General features: G+C 46.4%; 1 protein-coding gene across 4 annotated transcripts in view; it reads right to left on the reverse strand.

Annotated features, from left to right (window-relative positions):
- HERC2 (HECT and RLD domain containing E3 ubiquitin protein ligase 2) overlaps positions 1–19,021 on the reverse strand; it is a 148,725-nt gene extending 129,704 nt beyond the window's left edge. For all 4 annotated transcript variants that reach the window (XM_066579316.1, XM_066579327.1, XM_066579336.1 and 1 more), the window contains exons 1-4: positions 18,933–19,021; positions 8,552–8,642; positions 4,168–4,282; positions 1,453–1,590 (exon numbers count right to left, since the gene is read on the reverse strand). In XM_066579316.1, coding sequence (XP_066435413.1) covers positions 1,453–1,590; positions 4,168–4,282; positions 8,552–8,623 — 325 coding nt within the window. In that variant the 5' untranslated portion in view covers positions 8,624–8,642; positions 18,933–19,021. The remainder of the gene's footprint in view (positions 1–1,452; positions 1,591–4,167; positions 4,283–8,551; positions 8,643–18,932) is intronic.
- Positions 19,022–26,096: the final 7,075 nt, after the last annotated feature.

A 26,096-nucleotide genomic window follows, 5' to 3' on the forward strand; every position in this document is an offset into this window, starting at 1 on the left:
TGATGCAAATACATCAGCTAAATGAGGGCAATAGGTCACTAAACCCCAATAAAGTAAAACACCAATTATATTGTGGTGGAGTATCCCAGTAATAAGCCATTTAAGTATGATGCAAATACATCAGCTAAATGAGGGCAATAGGTCACTAAACCCCAATAAAGTAAAGTGTTACACTGTGGGAAATAAGGCATCAGATGAGGATATGCAAACTTACATGGGAAGAGTATTTTTTTGTTTATGCAAAAGGCCTAAAAATACAGATAAAGATTACTGTGATATACCCTCCAAGCTTTTATTCCTTTCACCTCTATTACACTTGTTAATCTGTCTTCAAACACCTCTCCCTCCATCATCATTTCTAGCGATGTTATAGCAGAGTAGTGGGGTATACATGTTCCCCATCACCCCCACTGAATAAACCATTTCCTCTTTCTGCTCTTGAACACACATCTTCCCCACCTAGACGTTGATACTTTGAGGCCAACTGTTGATTAGAACCCATGCTACTTAAGCTAGGGACACCTGTTTGTGTGCGGTCTAATAAACTTAGGCGATCAGGGGGTCGCAATGGTGACCAGCCCCTGCACTGATGGGGGTCCAGAGGCCGCCCTCCGCCATATACAAATGCACATTCAGTGCATTACCAGCTGGTCACACTGCCGACCGCGTGATTGGTGTGGAGCAGCAGACAACGCGAGCCGGAGAGGAACCAGATGCAGAGAAGAGGAGGAGAAAGACAGAAGCATGGCACAGCAAGAAACAGAGCAGGATGATCATGTCATCATGCTGCTTACACTGTGTATGGTGGCCATGTCTGCCTGTCCTGCTACTCTCCTCACACAGAGAAGTGGTCTGGGGTATGTATCCATCCCTCTCTCTTTCTGTACGGCTGGTAAAAGTTATAAATCTCCCTGTATATAATTGCACATTTTACACACACAATATTAAATAAAAAAATAAAATAAAACACATGCAGCTTTTAATAGTGTATGCAGTTTCTTAAAAACATTCTTGTTTTTCTTGATTGTGGTTCAAAAGTACAACAAAAAACCTGAACACCCTAAGGCCACTCTCACACATGCATTCAGAAAATGCAGCTCGAAATCGTGGCATTTTTTAACCGCAATTTCGAGCAGCATTTTTGAACACATGGTACAGCGATTGACAGCATTTTTAATGCGCCCTACCATTGTGATGGGTGAGGTACATTAAACACAAAACTAGAATAGACAACTCTCAAAAATTGTGGCTTTAGAAACACCGCGTTTGAGCTCAGGTCTGAGTAACCCAACTCAAATCAGTGGGAGCATTGTACCACAATTAGCATAGGTTTATTTCGCTGGTGGACAGAACAAGCAGACTCCATACCATGGCCAGCTTCATGACTATGGTGAATGACAGAGATGGTCTGGTTCTGCCAATAAGAGTTCCAGAAAACTTCAGATAAGTTACCTGGCTGTCGGCCCCAGACCCAGCTGTCCATAAGCGTTTTGGCCTTGTAGTTTGGTATTGGCATTTCATCTTCCTCTTTCTTCTCCCTTTCATTCTGATCCTCCTTTTTTGAGCTTGCCTGGGCTTCATTTACTTCATCTGTAGGACAAGATTTTTATTAGGATAATAATTATAGTTTGAGGTTTTTCTGAAAAATATACTTGAGGACACCGGAATAGTTTAACTCGCCATGCTCATCAAAGCAGCAGACACTGAATTCCCCCACTTTCACAGCCAACAGTGGATTGTCTGAAACATTCCTACTTCATACTAAAAAGTCACAAAATCTATGTGTCAATAAATGTAAGTTTTCTATCACAAGGAAAGGTTTCTCAAAACTAGTTATAAAAAGCACCAAGCCTCTATCTAGGGGTATAACTACTACAATTAGATAATTTAGTCTAAAGACACAGTGAGGGAGGCTCAAAGCTTACTACCCTGAAATATGGAAAAAAAAACAAAAACACCAAATAAGTAGCATACAATCCTTGTGCCAGATACAACTACAAGGGCATGACTCACGGCACAAATACCACTACTAAGGCCCCCTGTCCACGGGCGAGGCGGAATATCACTAGCAATATTCTGCCGCCGGGGAGAGAACTGATAGGCTCACCGCGGAGAATCGCAGCAAATCACAGCATGCTGCGATTTGAGTTTTGTGAACGGAGAATCGCAATGATTCTCTCCTCGTGGACAGGGGGGCTGCGCTTTCCATAGCAATGCTATGGAAAGCGTGCACTGTGTTACTCGCGGCCCCATTATTGCCGCGAGAAACGCAATGCACTATGGTCCATGGACAGGAGCCCTAAAAGTGTAAACTAGTGCTACATTTATTAAACAGTTTAGATATAAGATACATTTTAGTATGAACAGTGATGTAATTAATGGACTGGGTTGGAGCAGGTAATTAAAAAAAATCCTGGTGCAGATTCTCCAAGTGTAAATAAGCCATTAAGATGCATTCATTCAGACTTAGTAATATTAATGTCTGAGTTCTGTCAAAGTGTGAAACTGACATAAAAGACCATTAAAGTCAATGTGTATTCATATGTACTGTTATATTCTATATACGCCAACGCGTTCCATTTTAAAGCACCCAATGAGTTTAATAATCATTTTAAAACATTAATTGGGCCATATTACATTTTGTTCACAGGCATGAACTACTGATTGCACTCTAATGACACTTGTACATTAAAAAGCCCCAAAAGGGATATAAAATGCATAAAGCCTTGCAGAGACGGTCAGTTTTTCCAATGACCGAAATTGCACTTGCCCATGTGAACAGATTCTAACTGTTGGACAGTGCAAACAAGCTACAATTTTAGGCCAGCTGTCCACGGCCATAGGGTTTTCCCGCAGCGGATTATCGCCGCTGGAGCCGCCGCAGAACGCTAAAGTCATTGCGATTTTCCGCGATGAACCCATCATTAATGGTAGGAAAATTGCGGCCAAATCAGGGCATGCCGCTTTTTATACGTGAGCGGAAAACTGTGGCGGTTTTCTATTCATGTACATCGGGCTGCACTTTCCATAGTTCTCCTATGGAAAGCAATGTGTTACCTGTGTGAGGATTATTGCCACGGATAACGCAATGGAATATTGCCCGTGGACAGGAGGCTTCAGGCCCCATTCACACATCAATATTTGTAAATCAAGCCGATAATTGGGCTTAGGGTGGTTTAAGAATTGCACTGGGGATGCCACTTTCCTGCTCCCATTGGGGAGCAGAAAGGGGAATGTCCACAGCCGATATGTTCAATTTTATTCTTCTGATTTGTATTGATTGGAGTTTGATCAGCATTGTAAGCAAAAACCAGGAGCACATCCAAAATAAGAAAGAGAAGTACACTTTCCATTATTCTCTCTCCCCGTAGGTTCAACTACTGGTTCGGGCTCACAAATACTGATGCGAAATACTGAACAGAATACAGATCTGTGCATGAGGCCTTAAAATGTGCCAGTTTATTACAGTGGTGCATGCTGTATGAGAAGTCTAGGATATCTTTGACTTAGGCCAGTCTCACACAACCAGAGTTATATGGTGGATTCCACGATCGGCATCCACTCTGACTTTTGGCAGCAAAAGCAGGCATTGAAAAAGGCATGAACTTTCGTTTTTCTTCACATTCCCAGATACAAATTGCATATTCTGCAAGTGGAAGAAAAATATCAGCATGCTCTATTTTGCCGCGGACGACCTCATTTAAGTCAATGGAGGAGCCCGATTGCAGCCTATATGCAATTAACATTTCATACAGGCAATCGCGTCATCGCTACGCAACGGCGCAAAATATGCAAAAGTAAAAACACTACTACGCATGGCCACCTGCGAGCTGCTGCGGTCATTTGCAATACAGTTTAATGAGCTACGCAGGGTCACCAGCCAGGCTTTCGGCCACAATCCGCTATGGACCTCCAGCATGTGAAATTTGACCCGTTTGTGTGAACCGGCTGCAAAGTTTTGGCACACAAGATTTCCTTTAAGCCATATTCCTTTCCCATGATGCCACACCCATTGCCTAAAAGTGTCACACCTTTTTCGCAAGTGGCAAAAAAAAAAAAACTGTAAAAGTGGTTAAGTCCTAAATATGGTGCAGCGTTTGAAAGACAGTTATCTATTAGTTGTAGCAGCAAAGTTTAGGATGACAGTGTCCATCAGGCTTTACTCACCTTTTCTTGAAGGAAGATCTACAGTCTGGCTGCACTCAGTTCCCATGTAAACAATCTCCCCATCTTTGACCATTTCATTCCAAAGACTGCAGAACCCATCCCGTGTGAAGGCAAGCTGCAAAGTAAAAAAAAAATAATTAAAAAAAACTAAGAAAACTCATGCTTTTGCAACACACTTGTATTAAGGGAACCTGTCACCAGGTTCATGTATATATCATCTAAATCTGAAACATTGCACTGTCTCCAGATGTGTTTCTCACGAGATCTGGCATGTCCACTGCTCATGGGGGCAGGGGGGGGGGGGGGGGGGGGGGGGACACTGCTCCTTAGCCCCTCCCTTGCATTCCTTGGTTCAGGTGGGGCTATTGATAAAGTCTATTGTAGTTGTGTTTCTTAGGAATTACATGTTTAGTAGCAACATACACCTTAAGGCATTAACATATGTTGATCATTAGAGTCATTACATACTAAGCCAATCATGAGTTCTTATGATTCCAGGGGGCGTGTACGCCTGCTGATGCGTCATTTCCACTATCTGTACTGTAATGGTCATGTAATGATAATAAAGCAGAAGTGTACTGATGGTTGACCAACATGGAGTCAGACTCAGTGACCTTGCATGCATGTATGCCACTTCTCATAATTAATTTGGAGCAGTAAGGTGAAGTCTAGAGGAAAACCATTGATTTTTCCTATAACATCGGATCAATGAGGGGAGCTGAAACTACTCACCTGTCCTCTGCGATGTCCCACAGTGTTCTTCCAGGACCTGACGCCGCCTTCTGCGCAGGTGCGCCAGGCATTAAATGTCACGTGCACGCGCAGAAGGCCGGGGAGCCCGGGAGATTTAAGATCCCTTGTTCCCGGCTAGCATGAGTAGTCGAGAGCAAGGAGATGTCACCAGGCTCCACTTTACGTGGTTCCCTGTCACATGATCGCGGTTATCAAATGGATAACAGCAATCATGTAAAGTAATTTAAAAAAAAAAAAAAAGGTTTAAGCTGTATCTTGATTCAATGAATGGCTGTGATGGGTTCATCGAGCGCTGGCTCAGATTGGTTCTAAAGCGCCGCCGCTCAGCCAATCAGAAGCAGAGCTTCCTGGAGGTGGGGATTTTTCAAAGTCGTAAGCAGGAAGCTCTGCCGGAGAACTTCAAGCCAGTCGCCGGAGCTTCAGAAGAGATGATGTATTTTTTATTATTTAAGTTTTTATGCAGCTAGGGCTTATTTTCAGATTAGGACTTACATAGATTTTACACATCTACTTCCATTCTGGAAAATTACCAATAACGTGGAGAGAAGTCTTCGGTATTTGTTGCTAAAAGAAACTTGTTACTAGAATTACCTACATGGACCAAATTGCACAACTGAGTATCAACAAATGAGAGCGAGAACAGAACTTGGCAAGAGATTCTCATTCAGGCTATAAACCCCCACCACAGCCTCCTGACAAGTGTACATCTATTGTGAAAGGAGCAGAGCTACCAGGTATTATGAAAGTAGCCGGCAGCTGAGAAGGCAGTTTACCAGGAACAGTATATATGGCAGTTTTTATTTAGGCAAAGATGACAAAGTGTCAGCTCTATGTACAAGATATGCTTTATTTCCTTTATAGACAGGACATCACATAGCACAGAAGACGCACTTCTACAGGCAAGCGGTCCTGATCACATCTGTTATATACCAGCTAGCCAGTTTATGAAAGAAAGCGTAGTCATTCGAGGTTCTCCGGTTCACCGCAGTTCATCACAGCCTTCACCATGTAGGAGCCATCTGATAAAGGCGTACAGCGCTGCGAAGCCAGATAAGCAACATTAACTCCAACATGCAGACACTAAAGTGACAGATAGGACTAGCAAACAGTGAAAGCTAAAAAGCTCCGAAGTTTTTTTTGTTTGCTTTTAGCCAATTTCATAACAAAGTTAGTGCTTTGCTTTAGTTTTCTATTTTTAACTATTCATGAAACAAAGTCATGAGTCACATTTAGGAGAGAATGAACATGGTTTTCTGGATGTCTGCCTGCAAGTTTACTAAAGCTCAAGGGTTAAATCAAACATCACTTTTATTAAAGGGGTAGTCAAGTGAACTATTAAAAGCCTATACTTAGGATAGGTCGTCAATAGTAGATTAGTAAGAGGAAGGGGCTACTTGGGACCCCTGCCGATCAGCTGTTCACCAGGCCTATGCAGGAAGCAGACATCTCTCTTCCCACTGTGGGGATGCAGCTTGGAAATCCCAGCAAAGATCTCAATTAAGTGAATGCGAACTTTGGTTACGATACCAAGCCAGGCCACTGCAGTGGGAACAGAGCCATCTGCTTCCTGCAGCAAGAGCTCCGTGTATGAGCGCACTGACCCAGGTAACAGCTGCAATCACGGAAAAGTAAAAAAAAAAGCCAAAAACTAATGTTTCACCTCCCGTCACGGATCCTAACCGTGAGGTGAGGTGAAATGACTTACCCAAGGCCTCTGGTGAGGTCCTCAGACGGGATCTTTATCCGTTGACCTTTCCCCAACTTCGGTACATGCGCCCATCGCCAAAATGGCGGACGGAAGCACAGAAGTTGGGGAGGCTCTGGGAAATGTAAAATCTCCGTGCTCTTGGCTACTAAAAGGGAGCTGAGAGTCTGGAACAGTGACCGAGGGCCACAGTGAGCGGTCTCTGGTCACGCGATCGTCGTTCTCCAATGGATAATGGCCATCCCGTAAAAGTCAAGACAGTTGAAGTTTATTGCTCCTTTTGGTTTGGGCCCCAGTGTGTATATGGACAGAATATTGTGTGTATATGGTCGCAATAGGTATGTTTCTGAACACAGGACAAACAGGGGGATCCATTTTGGGGTGAAAGTCTTCATTCATATGTGAGCTGTACAACAAAAAAAAACTGTTTTTAAAATGACACAATTGCTAAAAAAATGAAAATTGTAATTTTTTTCCTTCTGCTTTGCTTACATTCATTCAAAAACTGTGCGGTCAAAATATGCAGTACACCCCTAGATGAATATGTTAAGGGGTCTAGTTTTCAAAATTCATTATTGGGGGGGGGGGGGTCCCCATCATTTTGGCCGTTCAAGGGCTCTACAAGTGGGCAATGGGGCCTAAATCATCTTAAAGCAAAATGTCTGTTCTGCAAGCTACCAGGTGCTCCTATCGGTTTGGGCTTGTTGTGCATATGGACATAATCTTAGGGCCACAATGGGTGTGTCTCTGAACACAGGACAAACAGGGCGATCAATCCTCATTTTCATGTGCACTACAGAAAAAAAAATCCTGCCTTTAAAATAACATGGAGCCTCCTTTTTATTGCATCGTTACGTACGAACGTACGATTTTCATGCGATGCGTCTAATTTAGAAAGTCATATTGAGTTTCACGCTTAAAAAAAAAAAAAAAAAGCCAAAAAAACACCACGATTTTAGCACGGATGCCAGCGATGCAAGATTATTCTCAAGAAAAAGCAAGCGCTGGCACTCCAAAAACAGATGAGCCCAACTGCGATTTCGCTGCGGCAAATCTCGATCACCAGTGTGATGGAGTCCTTAAAAAAAAAATTTAAAAAAATAGAACTTTCATATATACATATACGAAGTTACCATAGTTTGGCACAAGTTAAACCTTCACACACATTTCCCCTTTTATTTTTGGAGATAGTTGAGCAACTATTGTCTATATAGAAAGAATATTTCGTTCTTTCCTCAGTTTGTAACATGAGCATCTTCATGAAGCTAATCTGCTGAAAATAATAATGGCAAATATGTAAATTGAGTCACAAATGGGGCCAGTAGATGACAGTGGAGGGAGAATATGGATTATTCAGGAAGAGACTAAACCATTAACTGGAATAACTGAATTAACGTTCTGCCTCAGAAACATGTGCTTACAAAACCAGCAATAGAAACATCCTTCATTAGAGGGATTCTGGCATGGGGTAATGCTGCCTGAACCACGGGCATCATGAACCCAGGACAGGGATGTTTGCTGCCCCGTGGGGTTTTTATTCTGAAATGCTGCTGTGTCTCAGAAGTTTGATTATGTGCTGAGCTCCGAGTCACGACGGCGGGTCTCACCAGCCTCTCCTCGCCCGCTGCAGGAAGACCGACAGCTCTCCCCCTTCTGCATGGAGGGATGGAGCTGTCACTCTGCAGGCGGGGAGAGGCAGTCACAGTCGCCCCCACGACTTGTAGGTCAGAGTCAATCCTCAAGGTGTATTTATTCTGAAACACCGCACAATTTCATAATAAACCCCCCATTGGGGGGCAACAGTTCTTGGTGCCTGTGGTTTGGGCAGCATGAATCTGGTGAGAGAATCCCCTTAAAGATACAGTATGCCTCATTGCTACGGTCAGTGACCTATACATTAATGTATGGAGGATAATCCCACTTTACCTGTAAATCTGTCTTCAGCCATTTTGAATCGAATCTTGATTGTGCAACAAGGGTGAACTTTTCTGAAGACATCTTGCGTTCGTATCACTGCCTTGGATTTAAGAGGGAAAATAAAATAAAAGTTAGAAAGCCCGCTTTGATAATAAAAATTTAAAGTCTTAAAAAGTGACATAATGCGGCTCAGGAAGCCCAGCTGGTGCGAGATTCTACAAGAACCCATCTTCCATTAGGGCTGCCTGCACACGGGATTCCTGCAGCGGAGTTCGCCCCTGGTGCCCGGCCAATGACCCCAGCATACCTGTCTGGCATCTCCTCCTCTGCTGATGTGCCGGCCACACACATGCACCGTACAGAGGATGCTGCGCTGGTGCCATGGTGATGACGTGAGCATTCTGCAATGGTAGCCAGCCGTGCCTAGCCCACACAAAATCGCAGCATGCTGCAATTTCTCCCCTTCGAGTGGAAAATCGTAATTGATTTCCGCTCATGAGCAAGAAATCGTGTTTTGCCATAGCATGCAATGGGCTGGATTTGCTGCAGAATCCGCTGGCGTGCCCGTGCCTTATTCAAGTGATTCTTACATAACTCTGGTAATTTAACAAAGTGTACACATTGCCGGTATTAGTGTATCTTGACGCCACCAGGAAGTCCTGGTGGAGTCAAGATTGACAGGAAGGGGGTGGAAGGGGGGTGGAGGGCGTGACTCCCCCTGTATGTGATTGGCTGCAGAGTTCCATGGGCTGCAGGTCCTGGCAGCCCACTAAACTCATGCAGCAGCGATTTCTGAGAGGGATGGGGGGTTAGGATGAGGGCAAAGTGTAACAGTTAGTCTTATAGATATAATCTAAAGCTAACTGTTAGACATACCCCTCACCCTAACCCTCCATCCCTGGCACAAATTATGGGTTGGTGCTTTGCCTATGCCTCACAGCTGACAGCCCCCCTCCCCGATACAGTATAGTCCCGCGGCCACTCCCCCTGTGGCCGAAGCAGCCAGGAGCACTGTGACTGGGGTACCAGCTGCTGTGCCCTGCTCCTGCTCACGCAGCACGGCCACAGTAGTCTTCAGCTGCCACTCCCCCTGCGGCCACAGCATCTGGGACAGCTTCTAGTCTCGTCGGCGTTGCTGTCCCCAGGTCCCACTCCTGCAGCACTTCAAAAGATGCAAGGCACTTCCGCTCCCACACCAGAGCCAAGCAGGCGGCAGCGGTGTGACAGGTGTCCCCGCTGACGTCCACCACTGTAAGCTTCCTCTTCGGCTCCTCCTGCGGACAAAGCATGCGGGAGCACTAACTGCCGCCCCTGGGTCCCCTTCAGCTCGCCCGCAATTTTCCTAGCTTCCCAGGCTGCTAGCTACTTCCAGGACCTTAGCTTCTTGATCCTATCGGGAGCTAGGGGTGTGAGAGGGGTGTTAATCCTGTCAAGCCCCTAGCTTCCGGTGGCATCAAGGTACACCAATACCCATATTGCCTATAAAGTCTTAAGCCTCATGTCCACAGGGTCTCCTGCGGATCCAGACGGCTTCCATAGGCTTCAATAGAAACCTGTGGGAGCCGTCCCCGTGGGACACTCGCATCTAAATGGAGCATGGTCCGGATTTTTTCCTGCACGCGGGACCCGCGCCTGCATGGAAAAATGACATCCGCAGGTATTTAACTACCTGCGGGTGTCTAATGCATCCCTATGGGGCGCAGTTCTGCGCGCAGGAAGAACGCTGCAGATTTTAATTCATAATTTGCCGGTGGACATGAGGCCTTACAATATACAAACTGACTGAAGCAGACCGCCTTGTTGGACGTGTAAGAAAATAAATAAATAAAAATAGAGATTCATTTGCTACAATAGAAACATGTGTCCTAGTTAAACCGGTCCTGGTAATTAGTGGAACAGACATCCATTTGAGGCCAAAAGTGAATATCTAAAACCCAATTGTGCTTTGATGATCGCTCCTTTCTGGAGGCGGAGATTACCAGGGCCTGCATTCAGATTCCTGCGATCCTGCCAGACTGGCCGATAACGGTTCCCTGTGCGCCCCAATGTCTTACTGATGAAACAGTAAATGAGTGCAAGTGACTGACCCTATACCAAAACACAGAAGCTTGAATCCTATACTGACTGGATCAGAGACCTTAGTCTGAGAGGTCCCGAGAACGCACACCGGAAGCTACACCGCGGGCGTGTTTACCTGGGCCCAAATGCTGCAGTTCAGGGAGAAAACAAACGCCCCGCCGTTTGGCATAACAAAGGTACAGATAGGTTAGTGTAGCGCGATAAACCATATTGAATATGCAGATGTTGACATAAAGGATGTAGAGTCAATAAACCAAACCCCTGACTCCAACTCCTTATATATGACAGGTTTAGGTGATAATGCCTTTCATCTCCCTATAATAGTATAGGCTCCATCCCACGTTCCCCATCCTGGTTACCAAGGTTTGTGATAAATGGGGGCTTACACGAATACAACACATTATAGGGCATTTAAAAAAAAAAAAAAAAACTTTCCTAAATTCCTGTGAAAGGAAGTAGGCAGTAAATTCTGCACTGAAATATTACATCCACATATACCGACTCCACAGCCCTGGTCAAAGCATGGAAAGGGAACTCTTGTCCAAAATGATGGTTAACGAGCAGGTTGGATGGTAAGGCCCAATGTACACGGCCAGATCTGCAATGCAGAATGCGGAGTCAAGGACTCCACCCACCGCATAATATCTGATGAAATTACACTTGTGTGCGCCTGCCCTGGAGACATACTACACAATTAGGCTGGCTTCAAAAATCATACAAATCTGAACCTCATTCTTCTTAATGACTTCATACACATGAGCGAGGTTTTTTTTTCTGTATGGCAGGAAACTAATTGCGGCATTTTCTATCTTGCTGCAGGCTCTCTAAAGTCGCAGTGTCCATTATTTTCAGTGGGGCCGGCGGCAGCATCGCACCACATGTGAAGTGCGATATGGCGTTGGGATTCACTGCCCCACATCACGCTCGCCCGTGTGAAGTTAGCCTTACATAAAATTGTAGCACAAAATTAAGTTGAATGGCAAGTTAATGTTTTTTACCATATTTATGACCTGTTTACAAGTCTTAGAAGGGGAGTGGCCTAACTGGAAGGAGGCGGGGCCTTAAGGAGTAACTGCACTTTTTAAAAACGTGGACCTCCACTGAGCTAAACAGTGCGGTGACTTCATGAGCAGCGTGCCCGGACATTGATATGTGTTGTGAGCCCCCCAGTATACCTGACCCAAGCCCAGCTCACACGGCTGGATTTGAATTGTGGTTTCCGCGATCAGCGCCCACGTGGACGCTCTGTGGTAAAGCGCAGGCATTGAAAGGCAAACACTTTTTGATTTTTTTTTTCCCCACCGCAGAAGATTGCAGCATGCTCTATTTTTTTCACTGCAGATTCTGCATGGACAGCATCCCTTGATGTCAATGGAGGCGCTCGGCCCGCAGCCTATACACAATTAACATTACATATGGGCAAACTGAAAGGGGGGGGGGGTAAATAAAAAATAATTAAAAAAAAAAATTAATAAATTGTAAAAACTACCGCACATGACCACATGTGAGCCTCCGCGGTCACCCGCAACGCAGGTAAGTGCAGTACGCATGTGGAATCCGTCCAGGTCATGTGACCCTGGCCCAAGATGGCAGAGTCATTTACATACTATAGGAGAGGAACATAAAAGGCTGCTTGGTGTCAGAAAATGTGCCCTTTAAGCGTGCCTACCCACTACAGTTCTTTTTCGCTGCGAAATTCGCAGCATTTTTTTTTTCTCCAGGTGTCTATGGGACTTGTTAATGTTAAAAATCGCGACGCGACAAAAAATAAATAAATAAAAATGGCGATTTCATGGTAAATTGTGATTTTTCCGCGTTGCGATTTTAACATTAACAAGTCCCATAGACACCTGGAGGAAAAAAAACGCTGCGAATTTCGCAGTGAAAAGGTAGCGGTAGTGGGTAGGCACCCTTAGCTTGCATTGGTTAGGGCAACCCATAGATGCCCTGGGGCTTATTAGTCTGCTAAATGTGGCCCTTTATTTTCTGTTCTCTGACACTCAAACATAAAGCGCAGAACATGATCTACACTATTACACAGTAGCCATTATTTTAGTACCAATCACTAGTATACACTTTGTACTCTGGATCAGTTAAATGGGGAATATTCCCATTTTTTGGCATAGCCACGATATATTACTATGTAGCCAAGTTTATGTTATATGGCTGGACCGGACAAGAGGAATGGTTCACTCCAGAAACACATTGTCCAATAAGGTATAGTCTACCATACTAGCCATGCCAGTCGCAGATGACCAAATGTAGGCAGACTGCCATATTATGGAGATATTAACTCCAAGCATTGCTTCCTCAGACAAACCTCATAATTGTGTAAAGGCCCGTTTACACGCAAAGATAAATCTTTCAAAAGATTGAAAGTTTTAACGATCATCTATATATATATAAAATTGAATGTCTGTCTGTCTGTCTGTCTGTCTGTTTGTCCTTTATGCGCTACTACACCATTCATCCGATCGCCATGAAACTTTGGGAAGTTGTTGAGTACACTCCTGGGAAGATTATAGGCATAGTACAAATATTCTATGATAAATGGCGCGTGCGTCGTCGACAGTTACGCCCCCCCACGTAGATCGTTCAATTTCCATCATTGCCACTAACTCTCTCACTTCCCGATGTTGTAGAAACATGAAATTTGGCACGAGCATTGATTATGTCATAAATAGGAAAAGCTAATGGGTCCCAACTCGATTATTCAATTCTATGCGCCAAAGAATTAGCGTCCAAATTTTACGTACGGAATGTCATTTTCTCACATAGAAACATTAAATTTGGCACGGGCATTGATTATGTCATAAATAGGAAAAGCTAATGGGTCCCAACTCGATTATTCAATTCTATGCGCCAAAGAATTAGCGCCCAAATTTTACGTACGGAGTCTAATTCTCTTACTTCCTGATGTCATATATATATATATATATATATATATATATATATATATATATATATATATATATATATTATATATATATATATATTATATATATATATAAATGAATGTCTGTCTGTCTGTCTGTCCCTTATGCATTACTATGCCATTCATCCAAACGCTATGAAACTTTGGGAAGTTGTTGAGTACACTCCTGGGAAGGTTACTGGCATAGTACAACTATCCTACGATAGGTGGCGCGCGTGCGAGCATCGTCGACAGTTATGCCCCCCAGAAAAAGATCGTTTGAGTTCCATCTCAAGCACGAAAGCAAAAGGCATTACGAGCAACGGGATGCGTGTTCAACTACAAAATGATGCATCCGCCGAACGTTTCGCAAGACAATTGCTGGATATTGAGAATGCTGAGGTAAAATGAAAGCTGTGCTGTGATTGGTTGTTATCTAGATATATAAAAATGAATGAATGTCTGTCTGTCTGTCTGTCTGTCTTCGCAGCAACGCGCGACGGGTAAGCTAGTTTTGCATAAAGTGTTAATGGACACTATCATCTTCATTTGCATGTGAAAGGGCCTCCAGGAGCTGTTTGCAGAGCACAGCATGTGGGGTAGGCTCTGCATACAGCTGTATTGTTCTTCATGCGGCTCCTGGCAGAATACAATGTAATCTCCCGACTCCTGTGGAGAACAAAGCATGAGGTCTGATCTGTCTGCGGCTCAACAATGGATTTTAGGCTCACCTTAAAATCATTCAGACGCAAAGGTCACAATGCCAGCGTTTACATGTAACGATTATCGCTCACTTGCGGTCGCTTGAACGAATTTTGAGTGATAATTGTTGCATGTAAATGGGCCTTTAGCATTCAAGTTCATTTCAATGGGAAGAGAGGAAAGGAGCTGCTGCCAGCCATGAGGGTTGGGCATGCCGACATCTAACATGCTTGATATTCTCTCCCCTCCTGGACATCTGCTCTCGGGGATAGCCGGTGAGGTGGGGGGGGGGGGCAGTAGTCGTATGGCCATAACAGACCCATTCAGCACTGCCGGGAAATAACACTACAGCAGGCATGCTGAGCTCTACGGCGGGGGCCACACGAGGCCGATGTCCAGCAGAATGGCCAAAGCGGGGGTTCTGCTGCAGCTCAGCCGCGGGGCGCCCGTCTCCAGGCCGGCACCATTTGGTGGGGGCTTTATCGCGTATTCCTGTGCAATGTAACTGAATTCTGAAACACAAGTCAGTTTCCGCACGGGTTTTGTGCGGACTATTTCCGCAGCATGTGGACGGGATTTTCAACATCTCATCCCTTCTGCAGCAAGCCTGCCCCATGTGGAGCGCACCTTGGGATGCATAAGCCACCGGCAGGTACCTCTCCAGCGAAGCCATCCAACAACTGACAGCAGTCAGACAGTTAGAACTAGTCAGATTCAATTACACAGAATTAAGGAAGCAACAAGCAAGCGCAGAGTTCTTCTTCTTCCCGTCTGTGCGCGCCATTTCCTCTGTCAGCATAGAGCAATTATTAGTTTAAAGCACATTTATTAGGAGTCTGGCATTACAATACTTCCAACGCAGGCGGACGTCTTCACACAGCGACGAAGATGGAAGCCGTTACAGGAGGCTATAGTGACCACCATACAAAGTGTCAGCGATCTAAGGCCCGGTGTACGTATAGCAGAACCCGCACGCAGTATACGCTGTACCAATTGCCCATAGGTGGCCATGCTGCCGCTCACACAAACTGCACGGAAACCAAGTGCAAGAAAAGTCACAGCATGTTCTATTTTGGCGCATGGATACACACCAAGATAGCACATGGCGATGGGCGGCGCACAATATCATTGTGTATTTGCTGTGTACATGCGAGTCGGGCTTCAAAGAGTAACGTACCTTTTAAGACACACAATGTCTACAGCCTCCATCACACATCAACGTGGCGAATGGCGACACTTTGCCGCGTTTTAGGACAGATTGGCTGATTGCACGGAGATTCCCCTTACAGGCTGGATGCATCCTATAAGAGGAGTCTTGGGGTGCGTTTACAGATCGCAGCAGATTTAACCCCTTCAGGTTGAATTCAATTGAAAAAGCTGAAATCTGCACCAAAATGTGTAGCAAAATCAGTGTGCGACGCCCCCTAGAGGCAGAAAGAGGCCGACGGGCAAACAAATACCCATCCCACCAATGCACCTTACACATGGTAGCCCATACTGCCCATTATATTTGTACAAACCAGCCACACATGTTCAAGTACACCTGGGCACATGATACCAGGAGGCAAAACTTCGGACACGGCTGACTCCTATCTAGACAATGACTGTTGCTGAATTTAACAAATTCTTAGTTTTCATCAACTTAGGCCTCATGTTGACGGGCTGGTCGGGTCCCGCAGGCAGAAGCCCACAGCAGAATCCCCGCGGACGAGGACCCAAAAGGTCCGCAAAACAAATCTGCATGCTTAAATCTATTTGCGGACGCCCATGCTTCTCTATGGGCAGCTTGATTTGCAGATCCCACAAGTCAAATCCGCCTTTGGACATTGGGCCTACATGGGTATAAGCACGTTTAATCTTGGGGCGCAGTCACACCTGTGCCGGAGGCGCCAGTCTTTCTCCTTCAGAGCTGAAAAGTACTGAACCTCAACGTGCCAAATGGACCATTGACCATCATCACGTCTGTCCAGCTTCTGGATAAGATCCACGGGGGCTCCGTGCGGATGGGAGCTGGGGCTCACCCACGAAGAATCCATAGGGGGCCAACCCCATGTAGTCTTCCATGGAACGTATCACAGTGCCTGACAAGGACCCAGATGTTATAGACCCTGCCATACTAGTGATACAAGACCACGCTAACTATTATAAGGCCGGGGTCACACGGGGCGGAATGTCCGTGCGGACTTTCTGCATGGAAATTCCACCCGCGTTTTTAATCCCGGGATTAGCCAACAAAGTGGACAAGATTAGCAAAAGTCTCGTCCACACGCTGCGGCCGATCTGTTACGGCCAATCCGCACTGAAATTTACATGTGGCGCAGAATTCAATTCCGCTGCATGTCGATTCTTTCCCCGTTTCCACCGCGGCTCTCCTATGGGGAGTACTAGCCGCAGCGGAATGCCAACAGCGAAGCCGCTCCAAAACCCGCAGCAAAAGGACGTGGGTTTTAAAGTGGCATTTCTCTGGCGGAAATTTCCGTGCAGACATTCTGGGGTATTTCGGTCCCATGTGAGCCCAGCCTAAGGGTGCCTTCAAACATGGCGGAAACGTGACTGGAAAGTCTGCAGCAGTTCTGAAGGGAACTCGCCCTGGTGCCGCAGAGTCTGACCCCAGGGCCGCTCTCGCACGGCCGGTTTTTATCGCGCTTTAGCAGTCTTTTGAAACACTGCGCTTTTTGAACGCTGTCTATTCTATTTTAGTGCGTTTCGGTGATTTTTAACGCACACATCACCTATTGCAATGATCAGGTGCGTTCAAAACTGTCGAACATGTTTTGGGAACTTCATGCAGAAACTCTAAAATGGCGTTTATAAAAATGTGGCGTTTTACTAACGCCTTGTGTGAGAGAGGTCTAAATCAAGTGAGGCGACAAAAGCCTCCTTTAACCAAGCAGTACCGCACGCTGCGCGCCGACAGCCCACACCATTACCGAGCGCAGTGCTGCACCCTCTGACCAGTAACGCTGCGGGGGGATGATGCGCTTTTTATGTACTTTTTCGTTGCAGATACCGCCACAGGATTTTCAGCTGTGGAAAATCAGCAGCATTTCCGCCCCGTGTGACGGCACCCATAATGGCGGACGGTCATGGGGCGCACTAGAAGTCCATCTGCTGGCCAGGTTTTTTTAAACTAATTATGTAGACAGGCCAATTAAAGTAAATTAGCGTATTTAGGCCTCATGTCCACGGGCGGATCGGATTCCAACCCTGCCGGCGGCCGAGGACACTGCGGGTCTTCTAATCATCTGTGTGGGTCTTATTTCCTTCACTGCGGAAGCTACGGCCAGCGCTCCGCTGCACATACGGCCCGTTCGAAATTCCAATTGCGGACAGGCTGCAGATCAGACGGCTTCCATTAATTTCAATGGAAGCCGTCCAAGCGGTAACAGAGCATTCTGCGATTTGTTTTCCAGACTGTATGCTTCATTTCATCTGCGGCTGCTCATGCTTCCCTATGGGCCGCTTGATTTGCTGATCTTCCATGTGGATTCTGCAAGTCAGATCCGCCCGTGGACACTGGGCCTTAGACTCCCCCTGCCTTTTATTTATGAGGATTGACTTTACGTGTAAAGTGCAAAAAATAAAAAATAAATTGCAGCAAGTCATATCGCAGCCCGTCCTCATGGGCCAAAACCACCCATAGAAGTCTATGGAAGAGTTAAAAAAATAAATAAATTAAAAAATAAAATAAAAAAAAACCATAACACATGTAGCATCTCTGTTCACTACTTTTTCTCTCCCCAAGGCCGGTTTCACACAGACAGGTCAGATTCTGCAGATTCTGTCAGATCCGGCTCCAACCGCGTCCGGGTGGAAATGTTTAAGTCTGTATTGCAGGTGGTCCGCACGGCTCGCCATCGCTCATGCACAGTACATTAGTGTTTTATTATTTATTTCCGTGCCGTTGCTAGGTGATGACGCAGGCACCTACAATCTATCTGCAATGCCAATTACGGACGGACCGCGAGTCGGACAGCTTACATGGACTTCAATGGAATCCGGCCGTGCGGGATCCGCACATGAATAGAACTCGCTGTGATTTTATTTCTGTGAGTGGCTGTGAGCGGACACGCGGGTGTTCTATCCTTGGAATGATGTGGAACACCACGGATCGTCCACAGATTCCGCATCCAAATCTGCTCGTGTGACACCGGCCCCACTTACTAACTACACCCGCTGACGGGGGCAGGGAAAACAAAGGGGGCATTAAATTGCGCTTTCTTGGATTTTATTTTGCACTCATGAACAAAGGCGGACACACCGATGTGTAATAATAAAAGATATGATATACGGTATAAATAACGCATATGCAAGATACCGCACGGGCAGCAAAACTGTCCATCTGTCAGAGACCAAAATTGCATCTGTTCATGTAAAGGAGCTCTAAGAGGCGCTGCAGCAGCAGTAACCACACATCTACAGGCACTTCTGCTTTATGTCACTGGGAGACAACAGGTTAGTGATTCCTATAGACCAGAGTGCAGAACGTCCGACTGTCCGGCAGAATAATGCGGCCCTCGGTGCTGCCTGGGAACCTGACACTGCAGTACCGGCACCCCGCAGCTACAGTCTGACAATCCGCAGCCGCGGGTGCTGATGGAGAGCGCCGCAGGCAGGCCACACTCGGCTACCACTGCGCCGCGGGGAGGAGAGGATGCTCCACGCTCACTGCGGGACCAGTGCGGCCTCACTCACCTGATACGGCCGACCCGACAACCTGCGCGGGGCAGCACACCCCAGCAGGTCACGACCACCACCGGCCACAGCAGCTCCCAGCGCACCCTTCACCAACAAGCGGCCTCTGAGAGCAACACAGGAAGAACAAGCCGCTGCCAGCAGCACACTAGCCAATCACACAGCAGGACACAACCGCACCAGCCAATCAGCAGCACGGACGGGCGGGACATCCTCCCGGAGCTGCAAAGGGGAGGGGTGTGGGCGGGGCGTGACGTCATGCCTGAAGCACATGACATGTTGCCAGGCGTTTGGAAGCGTATACAGTCCGTGTAGTGAGGGCCGGCGGGCAGCTACCCCGGGACGTTACCGTGCCTCATATTATATATATATATATATATATATATATATATATGATAGCTGCATGGTCTAGTCATGAAGGGAGTCGGCTGGCTTTATTCACACAAGCGTATATGGGCCGTCCGATATATGCGACCACCTGAGGCATTGGTTCATATGGGCGTATATATGGCACGTAAAAATGACGCACCTTAAAAAATGGAAGATACGCGACCGAAATGCACGCCCGCGAATATATGTGGGGTAAAGAGATAGTACCGGTTCTATCTTCTGCCCACTAGACTAGTATGGGAGCTGGAAAATATGGAGGGGGGGCATTCGTGTGAATGGGCGAGAAAATGCTAATTATCTCTGGCCGCGATCGCGGGAAAACGTCCGTGTAAATTTACAGCACGGACGAGAGAACGTACAAACGTGTACACTCGTGTAAAAGAGCCGTCAGGCGGTGACACGGGGCATGTGGCTAAGCATTGGGGGAAATCTACTAAAACCAGCATTTAAACCAAGGGATTTGATATAATTTTACTTGGCGTGCCATGCAGCAACTACATGAAGAGACGCATGCCTGTTCGTGTGATGGGCACATCCTGGCACCCCTGTGTGCCTACACAGAAATGTACCACCTGCTACCCTGTTTCCCCGAAAATAAGCCTTAGCTGCAGTTTAAAAAAAAGGTCAATAAAAATGCATTGAGTGCGTGAAAAGGGCCATAAAAAAGCAACTGCTGCATTTTTACAGCACTTTTCCATGTCAGCCGAGCCAAACAGGCATAATCCAGGTCTTTCCCGCTGCTTTCCAGAGCCCCAACGCAGTTTCCGCAGTCCTCGGCTGTAGCTCAGCCAATTCATAAATCCCGCCTTGGTGACACGATGTCTGTGATTGGTTCTTAGAGCGCTGTGGCTCAGCCAATCAACGCAGCGCTCGAAGAACCAATCACAGCCATCATGACATGGAGGCGGGATTTATGAATCCTGTAACCAGGGAATGATCCTGTGTGGGCAGACGAGGACTGCAGGAACCACACCGGAGCATTGGCAAGGACCTGGATTGAGCCTGCTGGGTAAGTAAAATAAGACATTCCCCAAAAATAAGCCCTATTGCCTCTTTTGGGGCAAAAATTTACGGTATATACGACCCTGTCTTATTATTGGGGAAACACGGTATACATTTCTGGCATAATTTCGGTCGGTTTCCCATCTGCTTTGGGAGCGCCGGTAGGAGGTTCTGTCACAGATCCGGGTCAAAATATCAGCACTTTTTCTTTTGTCCAAAAGTCTGGCAGTTGGGTGAAAAGTAGTAAATGCTATTCAGTTCTGTCCAGAGACGGAGACGTTTGGTTACGGAGATTCCCCTCTCCTACATGGCATATGGAGCAGAAAAGCGCAATTCTCAGTACAGATGTGAAACCTCCCTAACAACACTCTCTGGTGTAAATTATACACAAATCTATAAGTCTGGAGCAGCCATGCCCCTGCTCACAAATTACACTCACTTTTTACAAAAGTGGCGAGGCCAGAAAAGTCTCAAAAGTTTTGCGCAATTTGGCCTTGTGCCAAATTTTGTGACTTTGTGATGTTTTGCGTACAGACAGCGAATCATATGCAGCCCATAGACTGGCTGCGTATCATATGCAGAGAAATAGAGCATGCTGCAATTTATTTCTCTTGCATATGGACACGCTGTATCGACACGCTGGTGTGTATGGAACAATGAAAGTTATACGCGATGAAAAACCGTCCGTGGCCATGAGCCCTAACTCGCTGGTCGCCATGGCCTGCAGATCACAAAGAAAACAAAAACACTGGAATTCTTGCAATCTGATGGTTGCAGCAATTTACAAATCACAACGTGACCACATTGACTTTCATTACGTCCTGATGTCACAGGGCTGCACTGGGGTCTTTGACCACACAGAGGTGTAAGTTGCAGCTGCTGGCCCCACTGCAAGATCTATAATAGGGCCTGCAAGCGATAATGCATCACTCATAGTACCGGCCTCCTTATATGGGGAAGAGCTAAATCTGCAGGGCTGGGTGACACCGCATCCTCTGCACACTTTATGGTTCGATCACTTTTATTAAAGGGAACCTGTCACCAAGTTCGTGCTGCCCAAAGTATGGGGGCAGGTATGGCCATTTGGTCCATGTACAGAAAAACAAACTGCATTCCATGCTCCATTCAGAGTTTGATACTGAAATAGTAAGGCCTCCTGCACAGAGGCTGATTTGTATTGCGGATTCCGGGGCGGGCATCCGCCTCCTGGTTCCGCAGTAAATACCGTCCGTAGCATGCTCCGGAAAAGTGATTCTTCCTGCACATGAACCGAAACCAATTGCGGTTCCCGCTCGTGGAGAATTTTTGCACGCACAGCTTCCATTGAAGTCAATGGAGGATGTCTGATCCAGGGCGCTTCCGTAATTGGCAGGAATTTAAAATAAAAAATCTGTACTGCGAACGTCCGATGGCGAGCCGTGCAGACCATCCGCAGTAGAGATGAAGAGAAAAAAAGGCAGGTATGCTGCTGCCAGGCCAGATTCCGCTGTGGGATTCCGTAAGCGGAATCTGACCCTCCCATGTGCAGGCGGGCAAAGTGAGCAAGATAAACCGCGAACTGTTGTAAATAATACAAAATAAATGAACTTTGACACCCTTTATCTGCAAACAGAACGGATTTGTGTTATTAATTAATTAAAACCTAATAAAAACAGCTTTTAACACTTTAACTTGTGAAAATCAGAATATGGGCTCCTGTCCACGCGCGTGATTCCGCCAGCGGTAAATCGCCGGTGAATCACGCCATCTGAAGCTTTCGATAGCATTGCTATGGAAAGCGCCAGCCCCCTGTCCACGAGCGGAGAATCATTGCGGTTCTCCGCTTGCGGCCGGCAATTTACAGCATGCTACGAATTGCTGCGATTCTCCGCGGTCAGCCTATCTGTCAGATAGGCTGACAGCGGAGATCCGTCTGCCGACTCCTGCCCCCGGGCAGCAGCTCCACCGCGTGATACCGCGACACCCGTGGACAGGCAGCCTATGTGTTTAGTGCTGTATATGTGATGAAGAAAAAAGAGGGGCTTACAAATATAACATCCAACTACCAAAAGCAAAAATGTTTTCTGTAATAGCATCTTCTGGCACCAATATTTATTAAGGTCACCCATGGCCTTGATGGTGGCAGCGCAATGATGGGGTATAGATAAGATAAAATATTGGATATGTTCACAGGGTATTTCATAGAACTGGACCTTGATAAGTACTTCCCTCACGGCCCATTAACACGCAAAGATAATCTTTCAAACGATTGAAAGTTTTAGCAATCTTTTTGCATTAAGTGTTAATGACCACTGATGCCCATTAACACTTTATTATCTTCATTTGCATGTAAAAGGGCCTCCTAGAGCTGCTTGCAGAGCCCAGTGTGTGATTAATCACATGCCCAGCTGTGTGCACAGATGCATTGTTCTCCTCGCAGGTGGCGGCGGATTACAATGTTAACTGCCAGTTCTCCGCAGAGATAACAGCCTGCAGTCTACTGACAGAGAGAGCAAACTGTTTTATCTCCAGTAGCTGAACAATGCATTTTAAGTTCACCTTAAAATCATCGTTCAAACGAAAAGTGCCCGATGCCCACGTTTACATGTAACGATTATCCCTCAAATTTGATCGTTTGAACAAATTTTGAGCAATAATCGTTGCGTGTAAACGGGCCTTTAGTTGCATCAATGATCCAGTTTCATCTCCAACACCTTCCGAACCATTTTATTCCACAGATGTTCTATCGGATTTAAATCTGGACTGTTGCCAGGCCATGGCAAGGTAGAGATGCTGCTGTCCTTCAGGAATTGTTTAACCCAGTGTTCCCCAACTCCAGTCCTCGGGGACGCCCAACAGGTCATGTTTTCAGGATTTCCTCAGTATTGCACAGGTGATGTAATTATTGTCGGTGCCTCAGACATTGCCACAGGTGCTCTTACCATAGGATATCCTGAAAACATGACCTGTTGGTGGTCCCTGAGGACTGGAGTTGGGGACCCCTGGTTTAACCAATGAAGTTGTAATTGAAAATAAGAATTAAACAAATAAACTGTGGCATGCAATGTGCTTGATGTACAGCACTGTACTGTATTTTGGTCATGTATGTTACACTTACTGATTTGGCTGCGTGCCATGGAGCCGAATCATCCAGGAATATGCATTTTGATACATTTCCATATTGCTCTTGCCTAGTAAGCAGCAGTTTCCTCTTGACCTCTAGCCTAGTGACTCTCTTGGCAAGTGCCGTGCCATTTGTATCCGTGTACACAGGGCACTGATAGCCGATGACTATGTTAGTCATAAACTCCATGCCCTACAATCTTCTGTAGCTGGAACCGCACAGAATATGAATAAAATTACAAAGATTATGCTCACTTATCCCCAAACAGCACAACATCTCACTTCATCCATGCATTGTGCCGGCCCTGTTGTAATGTCATTGCGCCCCCTACACAGGGACGGAGACACTGCATGAAGGAAGGAAGATGCTGTGCTGCGCAGGGATAGGTGAGTACAATCTTTTTCTTTCTTTCTCCAGGGCATACCATGGCATTGTTACTCTACAAAGGGGCATCAATACTATTCAAGGGGGTCTTATTGCTTTATACCGGGAAATTATCATTTGGGCATAATGACTCTGGGATACTCAATGGCATTACTAGTCTACCAGGGGGCATCATTTATGGTCAAAGGGGGCATTCTCCCTTTGTGTATACATATTGCATTCCTCAGTTCCTCTGAAGTAACCACTTCATAAAATTTTCTGTGCGAACAGGTACCACCTGTACAAAATGAACTCGGGCGAAGCCGGGCATGTCAGCTAGCATATGATAAATATGTCTGCCTTAAAATGTGCCTAAATTATGCCACACTTGTATCTGGCACAGAGTGTTGATAAACGAGGGCCATTATGTCTGTAGCTAGTGATTATAACCTTATCGTGAGTTCAGCAAATATTGGTGTTGACTAGAGATGAGCGAGTATACTCGCTAAGGCTGCACTCAGACGAACGTATATCGGCTCGGTTTTCACGCCGAGCCGATATACGTTGTCCTCATGTGCAGGGGGGAGGATGGAAGAGCCAGGAGCAGGAACTGAGCTCCCGCCCCCTCTCTGCCTCCTCTCCGCCCCTCTGCACTATTTGCAATGAAAGAAGGCGGGACGGGGGCGGGGCTAAATTGGCCGAATTAGCCCCGTCCCGCCTTCTTTCATTGCAAATAGTGCAGAGGGGCGGAGAGGAGGCAGAGAGGGGGCGGGAGCTCAGTTCCTGCTCCTGGCTCTTCCATCCTCCCCCCCTCCCCCTCCCCTGCACATGAGGACGACGTATATCAGCTCGGCGTGAAAACCGAGCCGATATACGTTCGTGGGAATGCAGCCTAAGGCACATTACTCGAGCGAGTAGTGCCTTAGCCGAGTATCTCCCCGCTCGTCTCTAAAGATTCAGGGGCCGGCACGGGTGACAGGTAAGTTGCGGGGGGGAGAGAGGGAGAGAGAGATCTCCCCTCCGTTCCTCCCCGCTCTCCCCCGCCGCTCCCCGCCCGCACCCGAATTTTTAGACGAGCGAGGAGATACTCGGCTAAGGCACTACTCGCTCGAGCAATTGCCTTAGCAAGTATACTCGCTCATCTCTAGTGTTGACCAAATGAGCATTGAGCAATAGCTATATTGTTAATTTGTTTTACTTGTCTCTTCACTGCCTGCGGCTGATGGAATCCAAATGTTCGGGGAAGAAATTTTTCAGTTTTACTATAACTGAATGAATACATAATCCATATATATTCAAAGTGCAGGGAGAAAATCACCACATCAGTAGCGGGAAGCAGATACTTGAGGGAGCAAGAAAAGAAGTTGTTTTTTTTTTTCATAATGTACTAAAACTCACATTTTTCACATATTTCTCAGCCATCAACATGCTCTGATAATAAACCCATGTATGTGGTTTACAATGTAAACGCACTTCCCAGGGATGTTTTTCGCTTGCATGCTTTTAATATGATGGAATAAAATGTGGTGATTTTTAGCACATTCTGAAGCCAAGTGATGGATAGCAGTTTTTTATATCTCAAGTCCTGCTCTGTGTATCAGAAGCTTGTTGGTGCAGCAGAGTTAGGGCTCGTTCACACTGCGATAAGCTTAGTTAAAGGGATTCTATCACCAGGATCGTGCTGCTGAACCACGGCAACATGAACGCAGGACAGATATGCACATTACCTCCTTGTATGCTTTATGATCTCTGTGATCTATGACGTGATCAGAGCCAGCGCGGCCCACCTCTCTGACTCAAGACTCAGCTACGAGTCAAATTTCAAAATGTGTTTATTTTGATTTGGCTCAACGTTTCAGAATCAAACATACATGAGGGTAATGTGCATCTCTGTCCTGTGTTCACGCTGGCCGTGGTTCAGCAGCATGAACCTGGTGACAGAATACCTATAAGGGTGGATTCAGACGACCGTATATGGGCTCGGTTTTCACGCCGAGCCGATATACGGTGTCCTCATCTCCAGGGAGGGGGGAGGATGGAAGAGCCAGGAGCAGGCACTGAGCTCCTGCCCACTCTCTGCCTCCTCCCCCCCCCCCCTCTCCGCCCCTCTGCACTATTTGCAAAGAAAGGGGGTGGGACAAAGTTACAAGAATTAGCCCCGCCCCATCCTGCCTCTCTTCATTGAAAATAGTGCAGAGGGGCGGAGAGGGGGCAGGAGCTCAGAGCACTGCTCCTGGCTCTTCCAGCCTCCCCCCCTGCAGAGAGAGACGACGTATATCGGCTGGGCATGAAAACCGAGCCGATAT

This window comes from Eleutherodactylus coqui, chromosome 1 (genome assembly GCF_035609145.1).
Source record: "Eleutherodactylus coqui strain aEleCoq1 chromosome 1, aEleCoq1.hap1, whole genome shotgun sequence".
Classification (NCBI taxonomy): domain Eukaryota; kingdom Metazoa; phylum Chordata; class Amphibia; order Anura; family Eleutherodactylidae; genus Eleutherodactylus; species Eleutherodactylus coqui.